Genomic DNA, 19,044 nt, shown 5'->3' on the forward strand with positions numbered 1-19,044 from the left:
AGAGCTTCCCTGGTGGCTTAGTGTTAAAGAATCGACCTGCCAGTGCAAGCAACACAGGTTCGATCCCTGGGTTGGAAAGATCCCCTGGGAAATCCCATGGACAGAGGAGCCTGGTAGGCTACGATTTCTGGAGTTGCAAAGTGGGACACAACTTAGTGGCTAATCAACAACAACAGCTGAATAGCTGATACTCTACTGTTAGGGTTAAGAAACTAAAAAAACCACAAAAAACAAAAACCAGTTTCTAGAACAGGGAACTGGAGCTATTAGATTTGCACACAAAGCACTGGTTTTCCAATGGTGTAGATGTAAGATTTTTCTCTCTTCTTCTATGCAGAAGATATGATAGTTAGAGCTGTGACCAACCTCTGTCCTTGATCCCCAGGCCAAAATAAGTTTCCAAGAATAATTACTTTCTTTCATCCTGCAGCAGAAAGACAGGGGATTAGAGCTAATTTGTCTATTTATTTATCTTGGCTGAGGGAATGGAAGGGAAAATAAAATGGTGCTATTAAACTCTCACTAGATAACCTAGGTTATCTTCTACGCCTCTGTCCAGAATTGTTTGCCTCAAATAGAACACTTTGCTGTTTTCTAATGCAAATTAAATACACATATTTATTTTCATGACTACCCTCATTCCTTACAGAATGTGAGTCCCCAAAGACACCGTTTTGTTCTCTTCCCCTTCTCCCTAACTGCCACCTCCATTTCATCACCACTGTCCTTTCCCCCCAGTCCCCTCCTACACCGCCTTCCCAGCACTTTGTACACGGTGAAACCAAGATCCATCCAAAGATGGTAGGTTACTTGTTTAAGTGGTAAACTGGGATTTGATCTCATGTTTGTATGATGCCAAAGCCCATGCTTTTAACCCGCGAGGACATATAGCTTTCTTTTTAAATGAGAGAAAGAATTACATGGGGCAGGACTGAATAACTGGGGCTGAGGGGACAGATATATCAAGTCAGAAGCGTTGAAGATGCGTTTGTAAGAATTCCAACCAAAGCCTCATATCCAAGCTGCATCATTGCAGACCTACCACAAACAACTCAAGTATTACTGGGTACTCTGTTCTTCTACAGAAGTGCAGGTTATGTGCACACTCAGATGTTCCTCTACTACTGACTTTCTCATGCTCACGTGCATGCTAAGTTGCTTCAGTCGTGTCCAACCCTTCACGACCCCATGGACTGTAATCTGCTAGGCTCCCCTGTCCATGGGATTTTTCAGGCAAGAATACTGGCTTGGGTTACCATGCCCTCCTCCAGGGGATCTTTCTGACTCAGAGATCGAACCTGAATCTCTTATGTCTCCTGCACTGACAGGTGGATACTCTACCAATGAGCCACTGGCAAAAGAGCCCCTAGAATTTTGATTTTCTATCCAGTGACTTAGAACTATGTTTCTGAAACTGTCTTGATGGAACAATTATATTTATACAGTCGTTAAGACTGGATGTGAGTCAGGACTTCCCTGGTGGCTCAGTGGTAAAAAAAAATCTTCCTGCCAATGCAGGAGACACAGGTTTGAGCCCTGATCTAGGAAGATCTCCCCTGCCTCAGAGCAGCTAAGCCTGTGCACCACACCTACGGAGCCTGTGACTTAGAGGCTGGGAACCGCAACTCCTGCGCCTGCGTGCCACAAGTACTAAAGCTAGTGCTCGCTAGAGCCCGTGCTCCACAACAAGAGAGGCCACCACGATGACAAGCCCATGCACTGCAGCTGGAGGGCAGCCACCAGTCGCTGCAACTAGAGAAAGGCCCGCTCAGCAATGAAGATACAGCACAATGAAAAATAAATAAATATAATTATTTAAAAAAATCATCAGTGTTCATGCATCTTAAGAAAACATGAAAGACTGGATATGAGTTAGTACAGAGCAGGGGATGTCAATCTTCTCTTTGTTATTTTCTGGTAGCAAACCCTAAACACTTCAGTGGCTCATGTGCATTCAATATTCCACATCAGTCCAAGACTGTTAAAAGTTCAGCAATTTCTCATTTACCTCCAAAGTCTCTCACCCAATGACAGACTTGCTCCCTTGCCTGTTCCCTGAGATTAAAGCTACTTCTAGTCCCAACTCATATCTGAAGGGTTTATCCTCTCTGAGATTTAGTTTCTCCTAAATTTCTTTATGTCTAAAGTTCCCCAAGGAATTCAGAAATATACATAATTTTGTAATTTAATTGAAATCTTTTCTTCATCACAGTAAGAATTATGGTCATTTAGAACCACTTCCATTGTAAGGAGAAGAACTTTGAAAGCCTTATGATTTTGAAATTACTTTATCTTTTTTTTAAAAATAACTGTTTCTCAGTATGAAAACAATAGTCATTCCAAATATTTCAGAGAATCCAGAAAATTGAAAAATACTTCGTCAATGTGCATTTTCATCATTTTGTAAGACTTCCCTAATCCTTTCTGAGTTGCTTCAATTTAAAAGTATTTGGTGTCCAAGTGGAAGGAATTTTGCTTTCTCTTCCAATCCTCCATGCAAACTTCAGGCTTCAAAATTCTCATTTGTTTCTTTTCTGCTTGTTCTCCACTCTCCTTTCACACGCATCTTCTATAATATGGAAGATCAAATGCTTTGCTCTTATGTTATGCAGTGAAATTCACCCTGTACTGTCTCTTCCTTCAAAAAGAACGCCCTTGATGGTACACAGAAAATAAAGGAACTCTGAGAAAATCATGATCTCCAACGACCAGGACTTTCGTGATGAGATAGTACTGATATTTGGGGGCAGACTGACCCATTTATTTCCCTTATTATAAGTATTCAGTGACAAAGCTACAGAAAAATAAGGAAGCATCGCATCATAGGCATGTTAAGTTGCTTCAGTCGTGTCCAGCTCTTTGCGACCATATGGACTGTAGCCCGCCAGGCTTCTCCCTCCGCGGGATTCTCCAGGCAAGAATACTGGAGTGGCTTGCCATTTCCTTCTCCAGGGGATCTTACCCACCCAGGGATCAAATCTGTGTCTCTTACATCTCCTGCACTGCAGGCGGGTTCCCACCTGTGAAAAAGTCTACCTCGTAGGAGAGCTGTGGAAGTAACTCAGGTTTATGGAAAGGATCCTCTGAGAGATACAATGAAACTTAGTGATCCTTTCTTGCCATGGAGGAAACAAATGAGTCCCAAGCTACACATTACTGGGCAAAAGATCTCTCCAATAACATACAGCACGAGAAAGGCAATGAAAGATTAACATGACCGCTGCTGTCAGATAAATTCCTGCACTTAGTAACATATGGCTCTGATCCTCTTATTCAATCATTATCAGTGACTAGGTTTTGTCTTATTCAAATACTTATTTTGGGAGGAGGGGACTGTAGGATAATTTCACGTGACAGCTCTATCTTGTGAAGTAGGCTGAAATAAAGTTTCTTTAGTGCCCAAAGCCTGGCTTCTTCTTTGTATTGTTACAGGTGACACAATGGTGCCTGATGTTTTGCACCAGGTGTTCGGGTTACGCTTGGGAGCCTAGAACTATTTCTTGTGCACAAAATAATACTTGTGTTTTACGTATTTATCTGGTGAGGTTCAATCAATCTTCAAATGCTCTTTTCTCCTTTATGAAAATAAACTGTAATCGGAGTCATAGAAATAGTTGGGATAAAGTCTTAAGGCAGATAGTAATAATAATTGTGTGTATTCACATTTTATGAGCATTTTTATATTTGTTATACAAGCTGACAAGTACATCAACTCTATGAGGAAGATGCTTATAATTTTGTTTTTTATGGGTGAAGACATTTGAGTGCATGGAAAGTAAGATACAAAAAAAAGAAGTGACTTGCCCAAGACCACAGGAAAATTGATGATAGAATTGGGTCAGTACTGGGTAACTTCCTAATCTGTTTTGAACATATCACTGAGTAAGATCAGGTTAGTATAAGAAGAGCATTAGTTTTCACTTCTAAATGCAGGGATAAAACTGATGAAATTACTGTAATAGCATCATTTCAGCTTCTTTTTTAAACGCTGGTCGGAAACAGGTTTCTGACCCCCTTGTCCTCCTCTGCATCACTTAGCTTTTACTCTCTTATCACAGAGGTTACTCGCAGCCAACTAGCCAAATGAAAAGTATGGCTTGATTAAGAATCTCTTTTGTCAGTAATTTGTGCCTAATGTTTTTAGCTCTCCCATGGGCTGTTGTAGAAAATGGTAAATCTGGTTTAAATGAAACCTGATCCTGTTAATGGTTTAATAGCAGCTGCCACAGGGTTATGGCATTTTTCAACAGATGCTTCTGCTCTATTTTAAACATAAACCAAGTCTTGGAATATTTACGTAAATCATATAAAATATCCCTACACACTTTTGCTTAAATATATTATTATAAAATAGTCTTAGAGAAGTCCCTGTGTTTGCCCATTTATAATTATTCACATAGAATTTAAAAAACCAGCCATACTCTATTTAAAAAAATAGATGATTCATGTCTTCAGTTCAGTTCAGTCGCTCAGTCGTGTCCTACTCTTTGCGACAGCATGAATCACAGCACGCCAGGCCTCCCTGTCCATCACCAACTTGCGGAGTTTACTCAGACTCATGTCCATAGAGTCAGCGATGCCATCCAGCCATCTCATCCTCTGTCTTACACTTTCCTAAAAATTTTTTTTAAAGCTGAAGAATGGGCTCCATCTCTTGTCCGGGAACGTGAATGGTGGCTTGGTTGATCCGATGGTTCTGTCCATCTTTAGGCCTAACACTATTTATTTAGCACTGACAAATGCTTACACAATGATGTGCATTCTAGTGTCAACTGAAATTCAGAATAGTCACAATTAAATTATTATTATTATTTTTTTTAATTTTAAAATCTTTAATTCTTACATGTGTTCCCAAACATGAAACCCCCTCCCACCTCCCTCCCCATAACATCTCTGTGGGTCATCCCCAATGGGACACTATTTTTCTTTGAAAAGGTAGACCTTGTAAGAGTACTTCAAGCTATCATTCGGCATAGGATTAGTTTCCCTGGCATATGATTGTTTAACCTTTTTTTTTAAAGCATTTCTTCTGGTCAAAGCACTTGTGCTGGATACACCAATAATACAAAGATAAATGTCAGGCAAAAAAAGAAAAACAAAAACAATGACTGGTTCCAAACCGGGAAAGGAGTATGTCAAGGCTGTATATTGTCACTCTGCTTATTTCACTTACCTGCAGAGTACATCATGCGGAATGCTGGGCTGGATGAAGCACAAGCTGGAATCAAGATTGCCAGGAGAAATAGCAATAACCTCAGATATGCAAATGACACCACCCTTATAGCAGAAAGCAAAGAGGAACTGAAGAGCCTTTTGATGAAAGTAAAAGAGGAGAGTGAAAAAGCTGGCTTAAATCTCAACATTAAAAAAGCTAAGATTATGGCATCTGGTCTCATCACTTCATGGCAGATAGATGGGGAAACAATGGAAACAGTGACAGACTTTAGTTTCTGGGGCTCCAAAATCACTGCAGATGGTGACTGCAGCCATGAAATTAAAAGACACTTGCTCCTTGGAAGAAAAGCTATGACCAACCTAGACAGCATATTCAAAAGCAGAGACATTACTTTGCCGACAAAGGTCTATCTAGTCAAAGCTATGGTTTTTCCAGCAGCCATGTATGCATGTGAGAGTTGTACCATAACTCTTCAGCTGAGTGCTGAATAATTGATGCTTTTGAACTGTGGTGTTGGAGAAGACTCTTGAGAGTCCCTTGGACTGCAAGGAGATCCAACCAGTCAATGTTAAAGGAAATCAGTCCTGGATATTCATTGGAAGGAGTGATGCTGAAGCTGAAACTCCAATTTTTACCACCTGATCCAAAGAACTGACTCATTTGAAAAGACCTTGATGCTGGAAAGACTGAAGGCAGGAGGAGAAGGGGATGACAGAGAATGGGATGGTTGGATGGCATCACTGACTAGATTGACATGAGTTTGAGCAAGCCCCAGGAGTTGATGGACAGGGAAGCCTGGTGTGCTGCAGTCCATGGGTTTGCAGTCAGACATGACTGAGCAATTGAACTGACAAAAGATAGAAATAGTTAAACAAAAGAGATACCAGCTCAAGCAAAAGGAACTGAAAGTACAGTGTACCTCTTTAGTTAGCATATTACAGGTTTGAGTCCTAAGACTCATATGAGGCCGAATCTTGAACTGGCAGGGTAGAGTCTGTCTTGTTTTTTGGGTCTTATTTTCATGATGGTATATTTGCTCAATTACCTTGGCCTATAACCATTACTTATGTAAGTGCATTCAATGCTGTGTTTTTAAGGACAAACAATAACAGTACAAATCAACTCTTTCATGCTCATACTCATCAGTCAATGAGTTGTGTCCAACTCTTTGTGACCCCAAAGACTGCTACATTACTCTGTCCATGGGATTCCCCAGGCAAGAATACTAGAGTGGGTTGCCATCTTCTTTTCCAGAGACAAAGCAGTTCTTAACTCTAAATGATCTGTAGGCATCAGTGACTGTGATGTGTTTCTAAATACCAGTATCCCAATCTTCCCTTGTCCTCATATCTGTCCTAGGTACTCCCGCCTAAGAAGGATATGAAACTTGGCATGGCTTTCTTGTTTGAACTCTTTCTCCTTCGTGGGAAATATACTTATCTCCACCAGGTCGTGGGCTGGGCAACCTTCCCTTTGTATGATAGCAGTATGGATGTGATGGAAGGAAAATTCAAGTGTCCACTTCTCCGAGGACAGTATGATCAGAAAGTCGACAGCTTCAAGAAAACTGAAGATCTGATTTGCTTGGATCTGGACCACTGGCTGTGCAATCTCTATTTTCAGGTTTGCAATGGGATTTTGTTTGTTAGTGGGAAAAAGTACATAAAGATTTTGCAAAGCTGCTTTTCTCTAGCCTTTAGCTATTGAATATTCCAATAAGTATCAATATCAAAAATCTATGATAAGGGTTATCTCAATATTGATTTCTCATTGTTGTGCTCAGTTGCTCAGTCATGCCCAGCTCTTTTGGGACCCCATGGACTGTAGCCCACCAGGTTTCTCTGTCCATAGGATTTCCCAGGCAAGAATACTGGAGTGAGTTGCCATTTCCTACTCCAGGGGCCCTTCCCAACCCAGGGATTGAACTCACGTTTCTTGCATCTTCTGCACTGGCAGGTGGATTCTTTACCACTACCAATTTCTCATAATGCAGATTAAATTGATGTCTACCAACAAGGGGCAAAATTCTAGAGTTAGTAGAAATCTTAAGGATAATTTAATCCAAACTTCTGTCTTATGAATCAGGACAGTTATCCAAGTCCCTGATTTCTCAGTTTGCAGTCTGTTGTTGCTGCAGCAGACTGGTCTCAGCAATGTTGGGCAGGGGTTGTATTTCTTTTTTGGAGAGTTCTTATTGAGCTTCTGTTGTGTGTTGGGCATCACTTGTTCCAGAGATATAAAACAGATAAGACGTGGTCTCTGCCTTCGGGATGCTTGACATTTATTTGATGAGACTGACAATAGATAGCCCACATTTCCACAGGATGAAAGTGACCATTAGAAATCTCTCTTTCCATACATGTGGCTTCCATGTATGCTTCCTTTTTTATGTCAAAAATTAAAAAAAAAAAAGGAACTTGGGTACACATCACTAATTTTTGTAGGTTTGGCATTCTATTTTTTAACCAAGTCTTTTAGCAGAACAGCTGTTGCATACATTCATTTTAGGCCAACACCATGGAGGATCCAAAAAAGAAAATAGTAGCATACTTGAAATGTAAGGCATTCCAACACATTCTGGTCTATTCATTTTTGTCCTTTATGTCCACATTTGTTCTGCCTCTATATGCTGCTTTTCCGGAGTGCTTATGTCATGAAATGCTATGAGTTTTCTTCCTTACCATTGATTTCTTTTCAGTCTACCTACCTATCTACCTACCTGAGGTAAATATGGACATGTTCAAGAAACATGTGTAGTTTTGACCTCAAAATCATCAGCTACATATCCTTCTTATGTGTTGATTTTCTTGTTTTCTATTTAAGTTTAATTAACTGACATTTTTTTTTTTCCCTTTTAGCTAATTCAGTTACAATGTTTTGTCAAAATATATTTTTGTTGCTCTCTGGTTATATTGTTAAGAAAACCACTCTTAGATGAATACGTGCCCTTTTAATTATCCTGGGAATAGTGGCATCTTAAAAATAAATCTGTTTTCTCAGGTGGCTCAGTGGTAAGGAATCTGCCCGTGAATGCAGGAGGTGAGAGAGATGCAGGTTCACTGCCTGAGGTGGGAAGATCCCTTGAAGAAGGAAATGGCAGTCCACTCTAGTATTGGATTCTAGTCCCGTTCCCAGTTACTTTGATTTGTTTTGAAGTGAAGCTCAGGATCAGAAGTGTTTAAAAGTTTCTAAGGATTAGAAACATGGATATAAATAAGTGTGAAAAGGAAGATGGTAAATGAATCCAAAGGAGTTATTGAAAAATCACCCAAAATTTTTTTGAAGAAAACCCTCAATAAAACTATTTATCAAATTGGTGACCTGAATACTATCATAAAGATCAAAATGAAAATGAAAATATAGCCATAAAAGAAAATAATTTTGGTATATGTTTATTAGATCATGTAAAAGGCATTTATAATTTGTCATTAAAATTATCATTGTTACTTAACATTCAGTGTTCTGTAAATTATGGCATGGACTTTGTTTCATGAAAGATAATTTAGTTAGCACAGATATTGGTAATAAAGAGAGACACATTTTATATTTGAGATAAAATCAAAAAGTGATGTTTAAATTTTACAAGGTCAGAAAAAATGATTATTTGGTAAACAGTATTAGAATAACTTGATTTCAGTAAAATCTACTTTATTTGAACACACTGATAACTTTTTTTCTCCTATTAAAAAAAATCTTAGTGAAAAAAGTAACATTATTATTTATGTGTAGAGCTCTGTGGCCATTATTCATTATAAATGGACATAATTGTCCACTAGCTTCCTTATTTGATAGACAATAACAGAAATTTTCTTCCTGTGTATATTTCATGGGGGGTTGGTGGGTGGAAGTGAGTCTTACTAATGAGAATAGCAGTTATTCAAATAGCATGCTTTACTGACTGTAAGGCAGAATAAGTATGAATGTAGGTGATTCTCTTTCATGAGGATTAAGACAAAAAATTTCTTATCTCGAAACCCTATTTTCCTCTATGTGAAATTCTAAAATATATGACTTTTTCTAATATGAATTTTCTCAAATGCAAACAATTCTGAACAAGAAAAATTTGAGTAGCTTTTTAGAGTTACTCAGGAAGAGGATAACCTGGATTTGGGAAGAGAAAAGATATAGATATTAGAGCAGAAAGATGGTTTTGCAATGCAGACTTAGAAGAGATGAAAGGAAACAAGCAAAGTTGGATAGAGCCTAATCATTTCCCTCTGTTGTCTCTTCACTAAGAAAACTGCCGCAGTCAGAGGGGTTGCAGAGCCAGGCTGTGGGGCTTAGCCATGACCTCATGCATTACTCACATGGCTAATAACCCTGAGCTTTAAGGAGGAGAATGGGAGCTGTTCTGATTTAGCTCCCAGAGCATGTGTGAAAGAATGTAAAAGGGAAAATTATGCAAGCAAGACAGCCTTTCACTTTTTCCTAGAAAAGCTTTTCTATCAAGTCCTCTCTTTTCTGAAAACTTCATTTCCTGTGTCAGTGATTATTTCCACCAGCATTTTATTATTAAAATTTTAAACACAGAGAAGAGTTGAAAAAATTGCATACTGATTATACAATATGCTCATTTAATTTTAAGCTTAAAATATTGTATCTTGAAGCTAGTAAAGACTTGCTATTAAATGAGTGTTTGCTAATTTTATTCCAGCATGACTATTAGACTATTATTTGAAATAAGAAATTGAAAGATAAGAACAAAGGAACTAATAAACATATAGAGCAGGGACATTTTATGTAAACCTGTTATTACTAAAACTGCATTTTTATAGTGCAACAAAACCAAAAAAGTGTAAGTTTTAGAAAAATTGGATTCATCATTGACCTTTTGGATTTTGCATATTTCGTCATTCCAGAGAGATAATTGTGTGTGCTGTATTTTCAACAGTTTGGATAACAGATCCATCTCTTAATAGGTAATTAAACTTCCTCTACATTTGAATGATCAAAAAAACCACAAAAGGCATATTCAGCTTCCCCCAGAGTTTCCAGATTGTTTAATGGCTGAAGCAGAATCAAGTGTGGATAATACAGAGAAAAAGAGTTGTTCCTCAAGGAGTGATGGAGTGAAATCCTTCTCACACTCATCTCAAGGTTAGTTCACATTTTATTGGCATCTTATTACTAATATTTCAAGAACTGTTATATTTTATAAAACTGAGACAGAAGTGCTATTAGTGTATTTCTTTCTATACAATGTCATTTAAAGAGAATGTAATCATTGACAAAATTTCATATTGCACAATTATAAATTATATAATAAAATAGGAAGCATTGAAATACAAGTCTTTCTCCATGATTTGTAGCTCTAAAATATGTTTTCATTTTTTGAGGAACAATTGTAACCTTTTATTTATTTATTTTTTCTTTTTTTAAAAATATAAATTTATTTATTTTAATTGGAGGCTAATTACTGTGCAACATTGTATTGGTTTTGCCATATGTAGACATGAATCTGCCGCAGGTGTACATGTGTTCCCCATCCTGAACCCACCTTCCATCTCCCTCCCTATACCATCCCTCTGGGTCATCCCAGTGCACCAGCCCCAAGCATCCTGTATCATGCATCAAACCTGGACTGGTGATTCATTTCACATATGATAATATACATGTTTCAATGCCATTCTCCCAAATCATCCTACCCTCGCCCTCTCCCACAGAGTCCAAAAGACTGTTCTATACATCTGTGTCTCTTTTGCTGTCTTTCATGTAGGGTTATCATTACCATCTGTCTAAATTCCATATATATGCATTATTATACTGTATTGGTATTTTTCTTTCTGGCTTACTTCACTCTGTATAATAAGCTGCAGTTTCATCCACCTCATTAGAACTGGTTCAAATGTATTCTTTTTCATGGCTGAGTAATACTCCATTGTGTATATGTACCACAGCTTTCTTATCCATTCGTCTGCTAATGGACATCTAGGTTGCTTCCATGTCCTGGCTATTATAAACAGTGCTGCGATGAACATTGGGGTACATGTGTCTCTTTCAATTCTGGTTTCCTTGGTGTGTATGCCCAGAAGTGGGATCGCTGGGTCGTATGGCAGTTCTATTTCCAGTTTTTTAAGGAATCTCCACACTGCTGTCCATAGTGGCTGTACTAGTTTGCATTCCCAACAACAGTGTAAGAGGGTTCCCCTTTCTCCACACCCTCTCCAGCATTTATTGCTTGTAGACTTTTGGATCGCAGCCATTCTGACTGGCATGAAATGGTACCTCATTGTGTTTTTGATTTGCATTTCTCTGATAATGAGTGATGTTGAGCATTTTTTCATGTGTTCATTAGCCTATCTGTATGTCTTCTTTGGAGAAATGTCTGCTTAGTTCTCTGGCCCATTTTTTGATTAGACCATTTGTTTTTCTGGAATTGAGCTACAGGAGTTGCTTGTATATTTTTGAGATTAATTTTTTGTCAGTTGCTTCATTTGCTATCATTTTCTCCCATTCTAAAGGCTGTCTTTTCAATTTGCTTATAGTTACCTTTGTTGTGCAGAAGATTATAATCTTAATTAGGTCCCATTTGTTTATTTTTGATTTTACTTCCAATATTCTGGGAGGTGGGTGATAGAGGATCCTGCTGTGATTTATGTTGGAGAGTGTTTTGCCTATGTTCTCCTCTAGGGGTTTTATAGTTTCTTGTCTTACATTTAGATCTTTAATCCATTTTGAGTTTATTTTTGTGTATGGTGTTCGAAAGTATTCTAGTTTCATTCTTTTACAAGTGGTTGACCAGTTTTCCCAGCACCCCTTGTTAAAGAGATTGTCTTTTCTCCATTGTATAGTCTTGCCTCCTTTGTCAAAGATAAGGTGAGATAAGGTGTCCGTAGGTGAGTGGATTTATCTCTGGGCTTTCTATTTTGTTCCATTGATCTATATTTCTGTCTTTGTGCCAGTACCATACCATCTTGATGACTGTGGCTTTGTAGTAGAGCCTAAAGTCAGGCAGGTTGATTCCTCCAGTTCCATTCTTCTTTCTCAAGATTGCTTTGGCTATTTGAGGGTTTTTGTATTTCCATACAAATTGTGAAATTATTTGTTCTAGCTCTGTGAAAAATACCGTTGGTAGCTTGATAGGGATTGCATTGAATCTATAGATTGCTTTGGGTACTATATTCATTTTCACTATATTGATTCTTCCCATCCATGAACATGGCATATTTCTCCATCTATTCATGTCCTCTTTGATTTCTTTCACAAGTATTTTATAGTTTTTTATAGGTCTTTTCTTCTTTAGGTAGATATATTCCTAAGTATTTTATTCTTCTTGTTGCAATGGTGAATGGATTTGTTTCCTTAATTTCTCTTTCTATTTTCTCATTATTAGTGTATAGGAATGCAAGGGATTTCTGTGTGTTAATTTTATATCCTGCAACTTTACTATATTCATTGATTATCTCTAGTAATTTTCTGGTGGAGTCTTTAGGGTTTTCTACGTAGAAGATCATGTCATCTGCAAACAGCAAGAGTTTTACTTCTTCTTTTCCAGTTGGGATTCCTTTTATTTCTTTTTCTGCTATGATTGCTGTGGCCAAAACTTCCAAAACTATGTTGAATAGTAGTGGTGAGAGTGGGCACCCTTGTCTTGTTCCTGACTTTAGGGGAAATGCTTTCAATTTTTCACCATTGAGGATAATGTTTGCTGTGGGTTTGTCATATATAGCTTTTATTATGTTGAGGCATGTTCCTTCTATTCCTGCTTTCTGGAGGGTTTTTATCACAAATGGATATTGAATATTGTCAAAGGTTTTCTCTGCATCTATTGAGATAATCATATGGATTTTATTTTTCAATTTGTTAATGTGGTGTATTACATTGATTGATTTGCGAATATTGAATCCTTGCATCCCTGGGATAAAGCCCACTTGGTCATGATGTATGATTTTTTTAATGTGTTGTTGGATTCTGATTGCTAGGATTTTGTTAAGGATTTTTGCATCTATGTTTGTTAGTGATGTTGGCCTGTTCAGTTCAGTTCAGTTCAGTTCAGTCGCTCAGTCGTGTCCGACTCTTGTGACCCCATGAATCGTAGCACACCAAGCCTCCCTGTCCATCACCAACTGCCGGAGTTTACTCAGACTTGCGTTCATCGAATCTGTGATGCCATCCAGCCATCTCACCGTCGGTCGTCCCCTTCTTCTCCTGCCCCCAATCCCTCCCATTATCAGAGTCTTTTCCAATGAGTCAACTCTTCACATGAGGTGGCCAAAGAACTGGAGTTTCAGCTTTAGCATCATTCCTCCCAAAGAAATCCCAGGGTTGATCTCCTGATAGTAATCTCTTATGATCCTTTGTATTTCTATGTTGTTTGTTGTGATCTCTCCATTTTCATTTTTAATTTTATTGATTTGATTTTTCTCCCTTTGTTTCTTGATGAGTCTGGCTAATGGTTTGTCAATTTTATTTATCCTCTCAAAGAACCAGCTTAATAAATGCAAAAGAAACAAAAGAGACCATAGCAAAAAGCAACAAAGCCAATTGTAACTTTTTAGGTTCTTAGTCCTAAATTTCCATCTTTCTTGCATGCTCAATGGAAGAGAATTGCTTTCAGAAAAAATTTCTCAAATAATTTAATTTATTCTATAATCCTTTGCTTTCAAAGACTGGTTTAATCAAGCACTATGTGAGCAAATAATACTTTTGAAATATTCAATGTACACAAGTTTCAGTTTATAGAAGGAAGCTAGCCATGAGTTCTCACACAGTAGGTCTCTTCATGAGACTTCCTTGATTTGAATGCTTAACACATTTATTTTCGGTTTTTATCAATTGTGTGAAATCACCAATTATGACTTAATCCGCCCATTTCTCTTATACATTTTTTGTGCACTTAACTACTCATCAAACACTTCTCTGTGTTTATATCTTATTGTTGGCTTTGCTTTAGTTTCACTTATTAAACAGAGAATCTAGTTTTTCTTTTTTAAACTGTCAATAGAAAATTAATTTACTGACACATTTGATCACAATTCATGTTTTATAATATTTTTAACATCAGCACGTCTTTAGTCTGGTTCCATTTTTCTTCTGGTTGAAATAAATCTTTAGTAATTAATTTAAAGTTTGAATCTGTGAACGGTAAACTCTCTTAGTCTTTGCATGTCTGAAAAAATCTGTTTTTTCTCACTTTTGGTAGATCATTTTTACATGTATAAAACTCTAGGATACTAATTATATTCCCCCACTGTTTTCTCCACCATATTCTCATACCTGTTGTGGCTGATGAAAAATAGGTATTAGGTGGATAGCCACTGATGGATTCTATGAAGGTGATTGATGTATTTCACTCCTGTTTTAGGCAGATCCTTCTGGTAAGTTTCAGGAGGATTCATTTGAGAAAGGCATGGCTAGAAACAGATCAGTTAGGAAAAGTTTGGAGCAGTCCAGGTAACAGATGAGAATCTGAATTAGGGCAGAGATAGTAAAGTTGGAGAAGAGAGTATATATTGTCAAAGTATTAAAGAAATGTAATAGAATGATTATGACTCCAGTACTCTTGCCTGGAAAGTCCCATGGATGGAGGAGCCTGGTGGGCTGCAGTCCATGGGGTCGCTAATGGTCGGACACGACTGAGCAAGTTCACTTTCACTTTTCACTTTCATGCATTGGAGAAGGAAATGGCAACCCACTCCAGTGTTCCTGCCTGGAGAATCCCAGGGACGGGGGAGCCTGGTGGGCTGCCGTCTATGGGGTCACATAGAGTCGGACACGACTGAGGTGACTTAGCAGCAGGACTAAGAATAAGAATATCCTTGTTAGTTGGATATGGATGGTGAAGAAGAATTAAGGATGATTCTTTCTTTATTTTCTATCATGGACAGATATGGATATCAACCAGCAAATGACAAGAAATAAAGGGGGAAGGACAGGACTAGAAGAAAAGTTGTGAACTTGATTTTGGACCTATTGAGTTTAAGCTTTCTACATTATATCCAAGTATAAATGTTTGGGGGATCTTTGGAAAAAATGCATGTGAAACTTGAGAGAGAGATGGAAGTTTGGGAAGGGGAATATGTCCATTGGAGAGGCATAAACACCTAGACTCTAGCTGAATCTGCTGAGTGGTAGGTTTCAAACTGGGAGAATGTGTAGAATGATGGAAGTGTTGGGATGAGGGCAAAACTCAGGAAAACAGCCATGTTTCAGAAGGATGCTAGAACCCTACTATCAGTTCAGTTTAGTTTAGTCGCTCAGTTGAGTCTGATTCTTTGCGACCCCATGAATTGCAGCATGCCAGGCCTCCCTGTCCATCACTAACTCCCGGAATTCACTCAGATTCACGTCCATTGAGTCAGTGATGCCATTCAGCCATCTCATCCTCTGCTGTCCCCTTCTCCTCCTGCCCCCAATCCCTCTCAGCATCAGAGTCTTTTCCAATGAGTCAACTCTTTGCATGAGGTGTCCAAAGTACTGGAGTTTCAGCTTCAGCATCATTCCCTCCAAAGAAATCCCAGGGTTGATCTCCTTACAACACACTGGTTCCAAATAGGAAAAGGGGTACGTCAAGGCTGTATATTGTCACCCTGCTTATTTAACTTATATGCAGAATACATAATGAGAAATGCTGGGCTGGAAGAAGCACAAGCTGGAATCAAGATTGCCAGGAGAAATATCAGTAACCTCAGATATGCAGATGACACCACCCTTATGGCAGAAAGTGAAGAGGAACTAAAAAGCCTCTTGATGAAAGTGAAAGTGGAGAGTGAAAAAGTTGGCTTAAAGCTCAACATTCAGAAAACTAAGATCATGGCATCTGGTCCCATCGCTTCATGGGAAATATATGGGGAAACTGTGGAAACAGTGTCAGACTTTATTCTGGGGGGCTCCAAAATCACTGCAGATGGTGATTGCAGCCATGAAATTAAAGGACACTTACTCCTTGGAAGAAAAGTTATGACCAATCTAGATAGCATATTCAAAAGCAGAGACATTACTTTGCCAACAAAGGTCCGTCTAGTCAAGGCTATGGTTTTTCCAGTGGTCATGTATGGATGTGAGAGTTGGACCGTGAAGAAAGCTGAGTGCCGAAGAATTGATTCTTTTGAACTGTGCTGTTGGAGAAGACTCTTGAGAGTCCCTTGGACTGCAAGGAGATCCAACCAGTCCTTTCTGAAGGAGAACCCTTCTATAATCAAACCCAAAGTCTGAACTATTTAACATCCTAGATGACATCCATCTTCCTTGTCTCGTTCTACCTAACAACTGGGCCACACAGAGCTTCATATTTAGCTGCCAGTGGTAAAAGTTTCTTTAGTTGTGCCCAGAGTTTTCCAAATCCCCTGGAGAATTTTTGCCTTGTTGGGCCAAGTAAAACTCCACTGACTGCAACTCATTTTCTAGAACCTCACTTCCTTCTGTAACAGACAATCACAGCACAAGTCCTGGGCTGTTATATTTGCACCTGTCCTGTTTCTCTACAAGTGAACCATTATCACCACCCAGTGATTACTGAGACATGGCTACCTCCAGAGAATTCAGTAGCATTTTATAGAGTCATGTGTACCTGGACATGCTATGTTGAAATTTTACATATAGAATTATCATATATTGAATTCTGTCAGCTAGCTTTAAATGGATATTCATGAAACTAAATTAGAAATGAGATATATATTGAAGGTAGGCAATAAATGCAAACACTATGAAGTGCCTTGATTAATGTGTATTATTTCTCACACCTGAGAACTTAGATTGACTATTCTTACAGCCTGAGAGAGTTAGGAGGACACCAATGTCACAATCTGGGTTTTGAGAATAATTTGTAGAGTGTGCTGTCCTCAACATGCGCACCTTTGAAATGACTGCAAGCATTCTAGGTTGGAATTTAATAGGTGTAAGGCTTTTATTTTTTATTTTTAATTCATTTACTTTTAATTGAAGGGTGATTGCTTTACAATATTGCGTTGATTTCTGCCATACATCAACATGAATTAGCCATAGGTATACATATGTTGGGCTTCCCTGGAGGCTCAGATGGTAAGGAATTGAACCCAGTGCAGGAGGCCTCAATTCAATCCCTGGGTTGGGAAGATCCTCAGGAAGAGGGCATGGCAATCCATGGTAAAGAATCGAACCCAGTGCAGGAGACCTGAGTTTGATCTCCTCCAGGGGAAGATCCCCTGGTAGAGGGCATGGGAACCCACTCCAGTCATCTTGCCTGGAGAATCCCATGGGCACAGGAGCCTGGTGGGCTACAGTCCATGGAGCTGTAAAGAGTCGACACAACTGAGCGATTAAAGCACAACATAGCACATACATACGTCCTTCCCTGTTGAACCTGCCCCCATCTGCCACCCTTTCTCACCCCTCTAGGTTATTACAGAGCCTTGGTTTGAGTTCCCCGATGCATACAGCAAATTTCCATTGCCATTTTCCGTTCCATATTTTACATATGGTAGTGTATATGCTTTTATGCTCCTCTCTCCATTAGTCTCACTCTCTCCTTCCTTATTCCCATGATTTTCTTATTTTTAAAATTATTCAGTTCAGTTCAGTCACTCAGTCATGTCCAACTCTTTGCGACCCCACGGACTGCAGCACACCAGGCCTCCCTGATCCATCACCAACTCCCGGAGTTTACTCTGACTCGCCCACTGAGTCCGTGATGCCATCCAACCATCTCATCCTCTGTTGACCCCTTCCCTGCCTGCCCTCAATCTTTCCCAGCATCAGGGTCTTTTCCAGTGAGTCAGTTCTTTGGATCAGATGATCAAAGTATTGGAGCATCAGTCCTTCCAATGAATATTCAGGACTGATTTCCTTTAGGATGGACTGGTTGGATCTCCTTGCAGTCCAAGGGACTCTCAAGAGTCTTCTCCAACACCACAGTTCAAAAGCATCAACTCTTCGGTGCTCAGCTTTCTTTATGGTCCAGCTCTCACATCCCTACATGACCACTGGAAAAACCATAGCTTTGACTAGATGGACCTTTGTTGGAAAAGTAATATCTCTGCTTTTTAATATCCTGTCTAGGTTGGTCATAGTGTTTCTTCCAAGGAGTAAGAATCTTTTAACTTCATGGCTGCAGTCACCATCTGCAGTGATTTTGGAGCCCTCCCAAAATAAAGTCTGTCACTGTTTCTACTCTTTCTCATCTATTTGCCATGGAGTGATGGGACCAGATGCCATGATCTTCGTTTTCTGAATGTTGAGTTTTAAGCCAACTTTTTCACTCTCCTCTTTCACTTTCATCAAGAGACTCTTTAGTTCCTCTTCTCTTTCTGCCATAGTGGTGGTGTCATCTGCATATCTCAGGTTATTGCTATTTCTCCTGGCAATCTTGATTCCAGCTTGTGCTTCATCCAGCCTGGCATTTTGCATGATATATTCCGCATATTAGTTAAATAAGCAGGGTGACAAGATACAGCCTTGACGTACTCCTTTCCCAATTTGGAACCAGTCTGTTCTATGTCCAGTTTTAACTGTTGCTTCCTGACCTGCATACAGGTTTCTCAAGAGGCAGGTCAGGTGGTCTGGTATTCCCATCTCTTTAAGAATTTTCCACAGTTTGTTGTGGTCCACACAGTCAATGGCTTTGGCATAGTCAATAAAGCAGAGGTAGATGTTTTTCTGGAACTCTCTTGCTTTTTCTATGATCCAACAGATGTTGGCAATTTGATCTCAGGTTCTTCAGCCTTTTCTAATCCAGCTTGAACATTTGGAAGTTCATAGTTCACATTCTGTTGAAGCCTGGCTTGGAGAATTTTGAACATTACTGTGCTAGAGTGTGAGATGAGTACAATTGTGCAGTAGTTTGAGCATTCTTTGGCATTGCCTTTCTTTGGAATAGGAATGAAAACTGATCTTTTCCACTCTTGTGGCCACTGCTGAGTTTTCCAAATTTGCTGGCATACTGAGTGTGGCAC

General features: G+C 39.0%; 1 protein-coding gene across 1 annotated transcript in view; it reads left to right on the plus strand.

Moving 5' to 3' along the window:
• The window catches only part of LOC138098006 (uncharacterized), a 240,996-nt gene that overhangs the window by 82,919 nt on the left and 139,033 nt on the right, over positions 1-19,044 (plus strand). Inside the window, 2 exon segments of the mRNA XM_068994207.1 lie at positions 6,536-6,799; positions 10,096-10,273. Coding sequence (XP_068850308.1) covers positions 6,536-6,799; positions 10,096-10,273 — 442 coding nt within the window.

The sequence above is a fragment of the Capricornis sumatraensis genome, chromosome 22 (assembly GCF_032405125.1).
Source record: "Capricornis sumatraensis isolate serow.1 chromosome 22, serow.2, whole genome shotgun sequence".
In the NCBI taxonomy this organism is placed as follows: domain Eukaryota; kingdom Metazoa; phylum Chordata; class Mammalia; order Artiodactyla; family Bovidae; genus Capricornis; species Capricornis sumatraensis.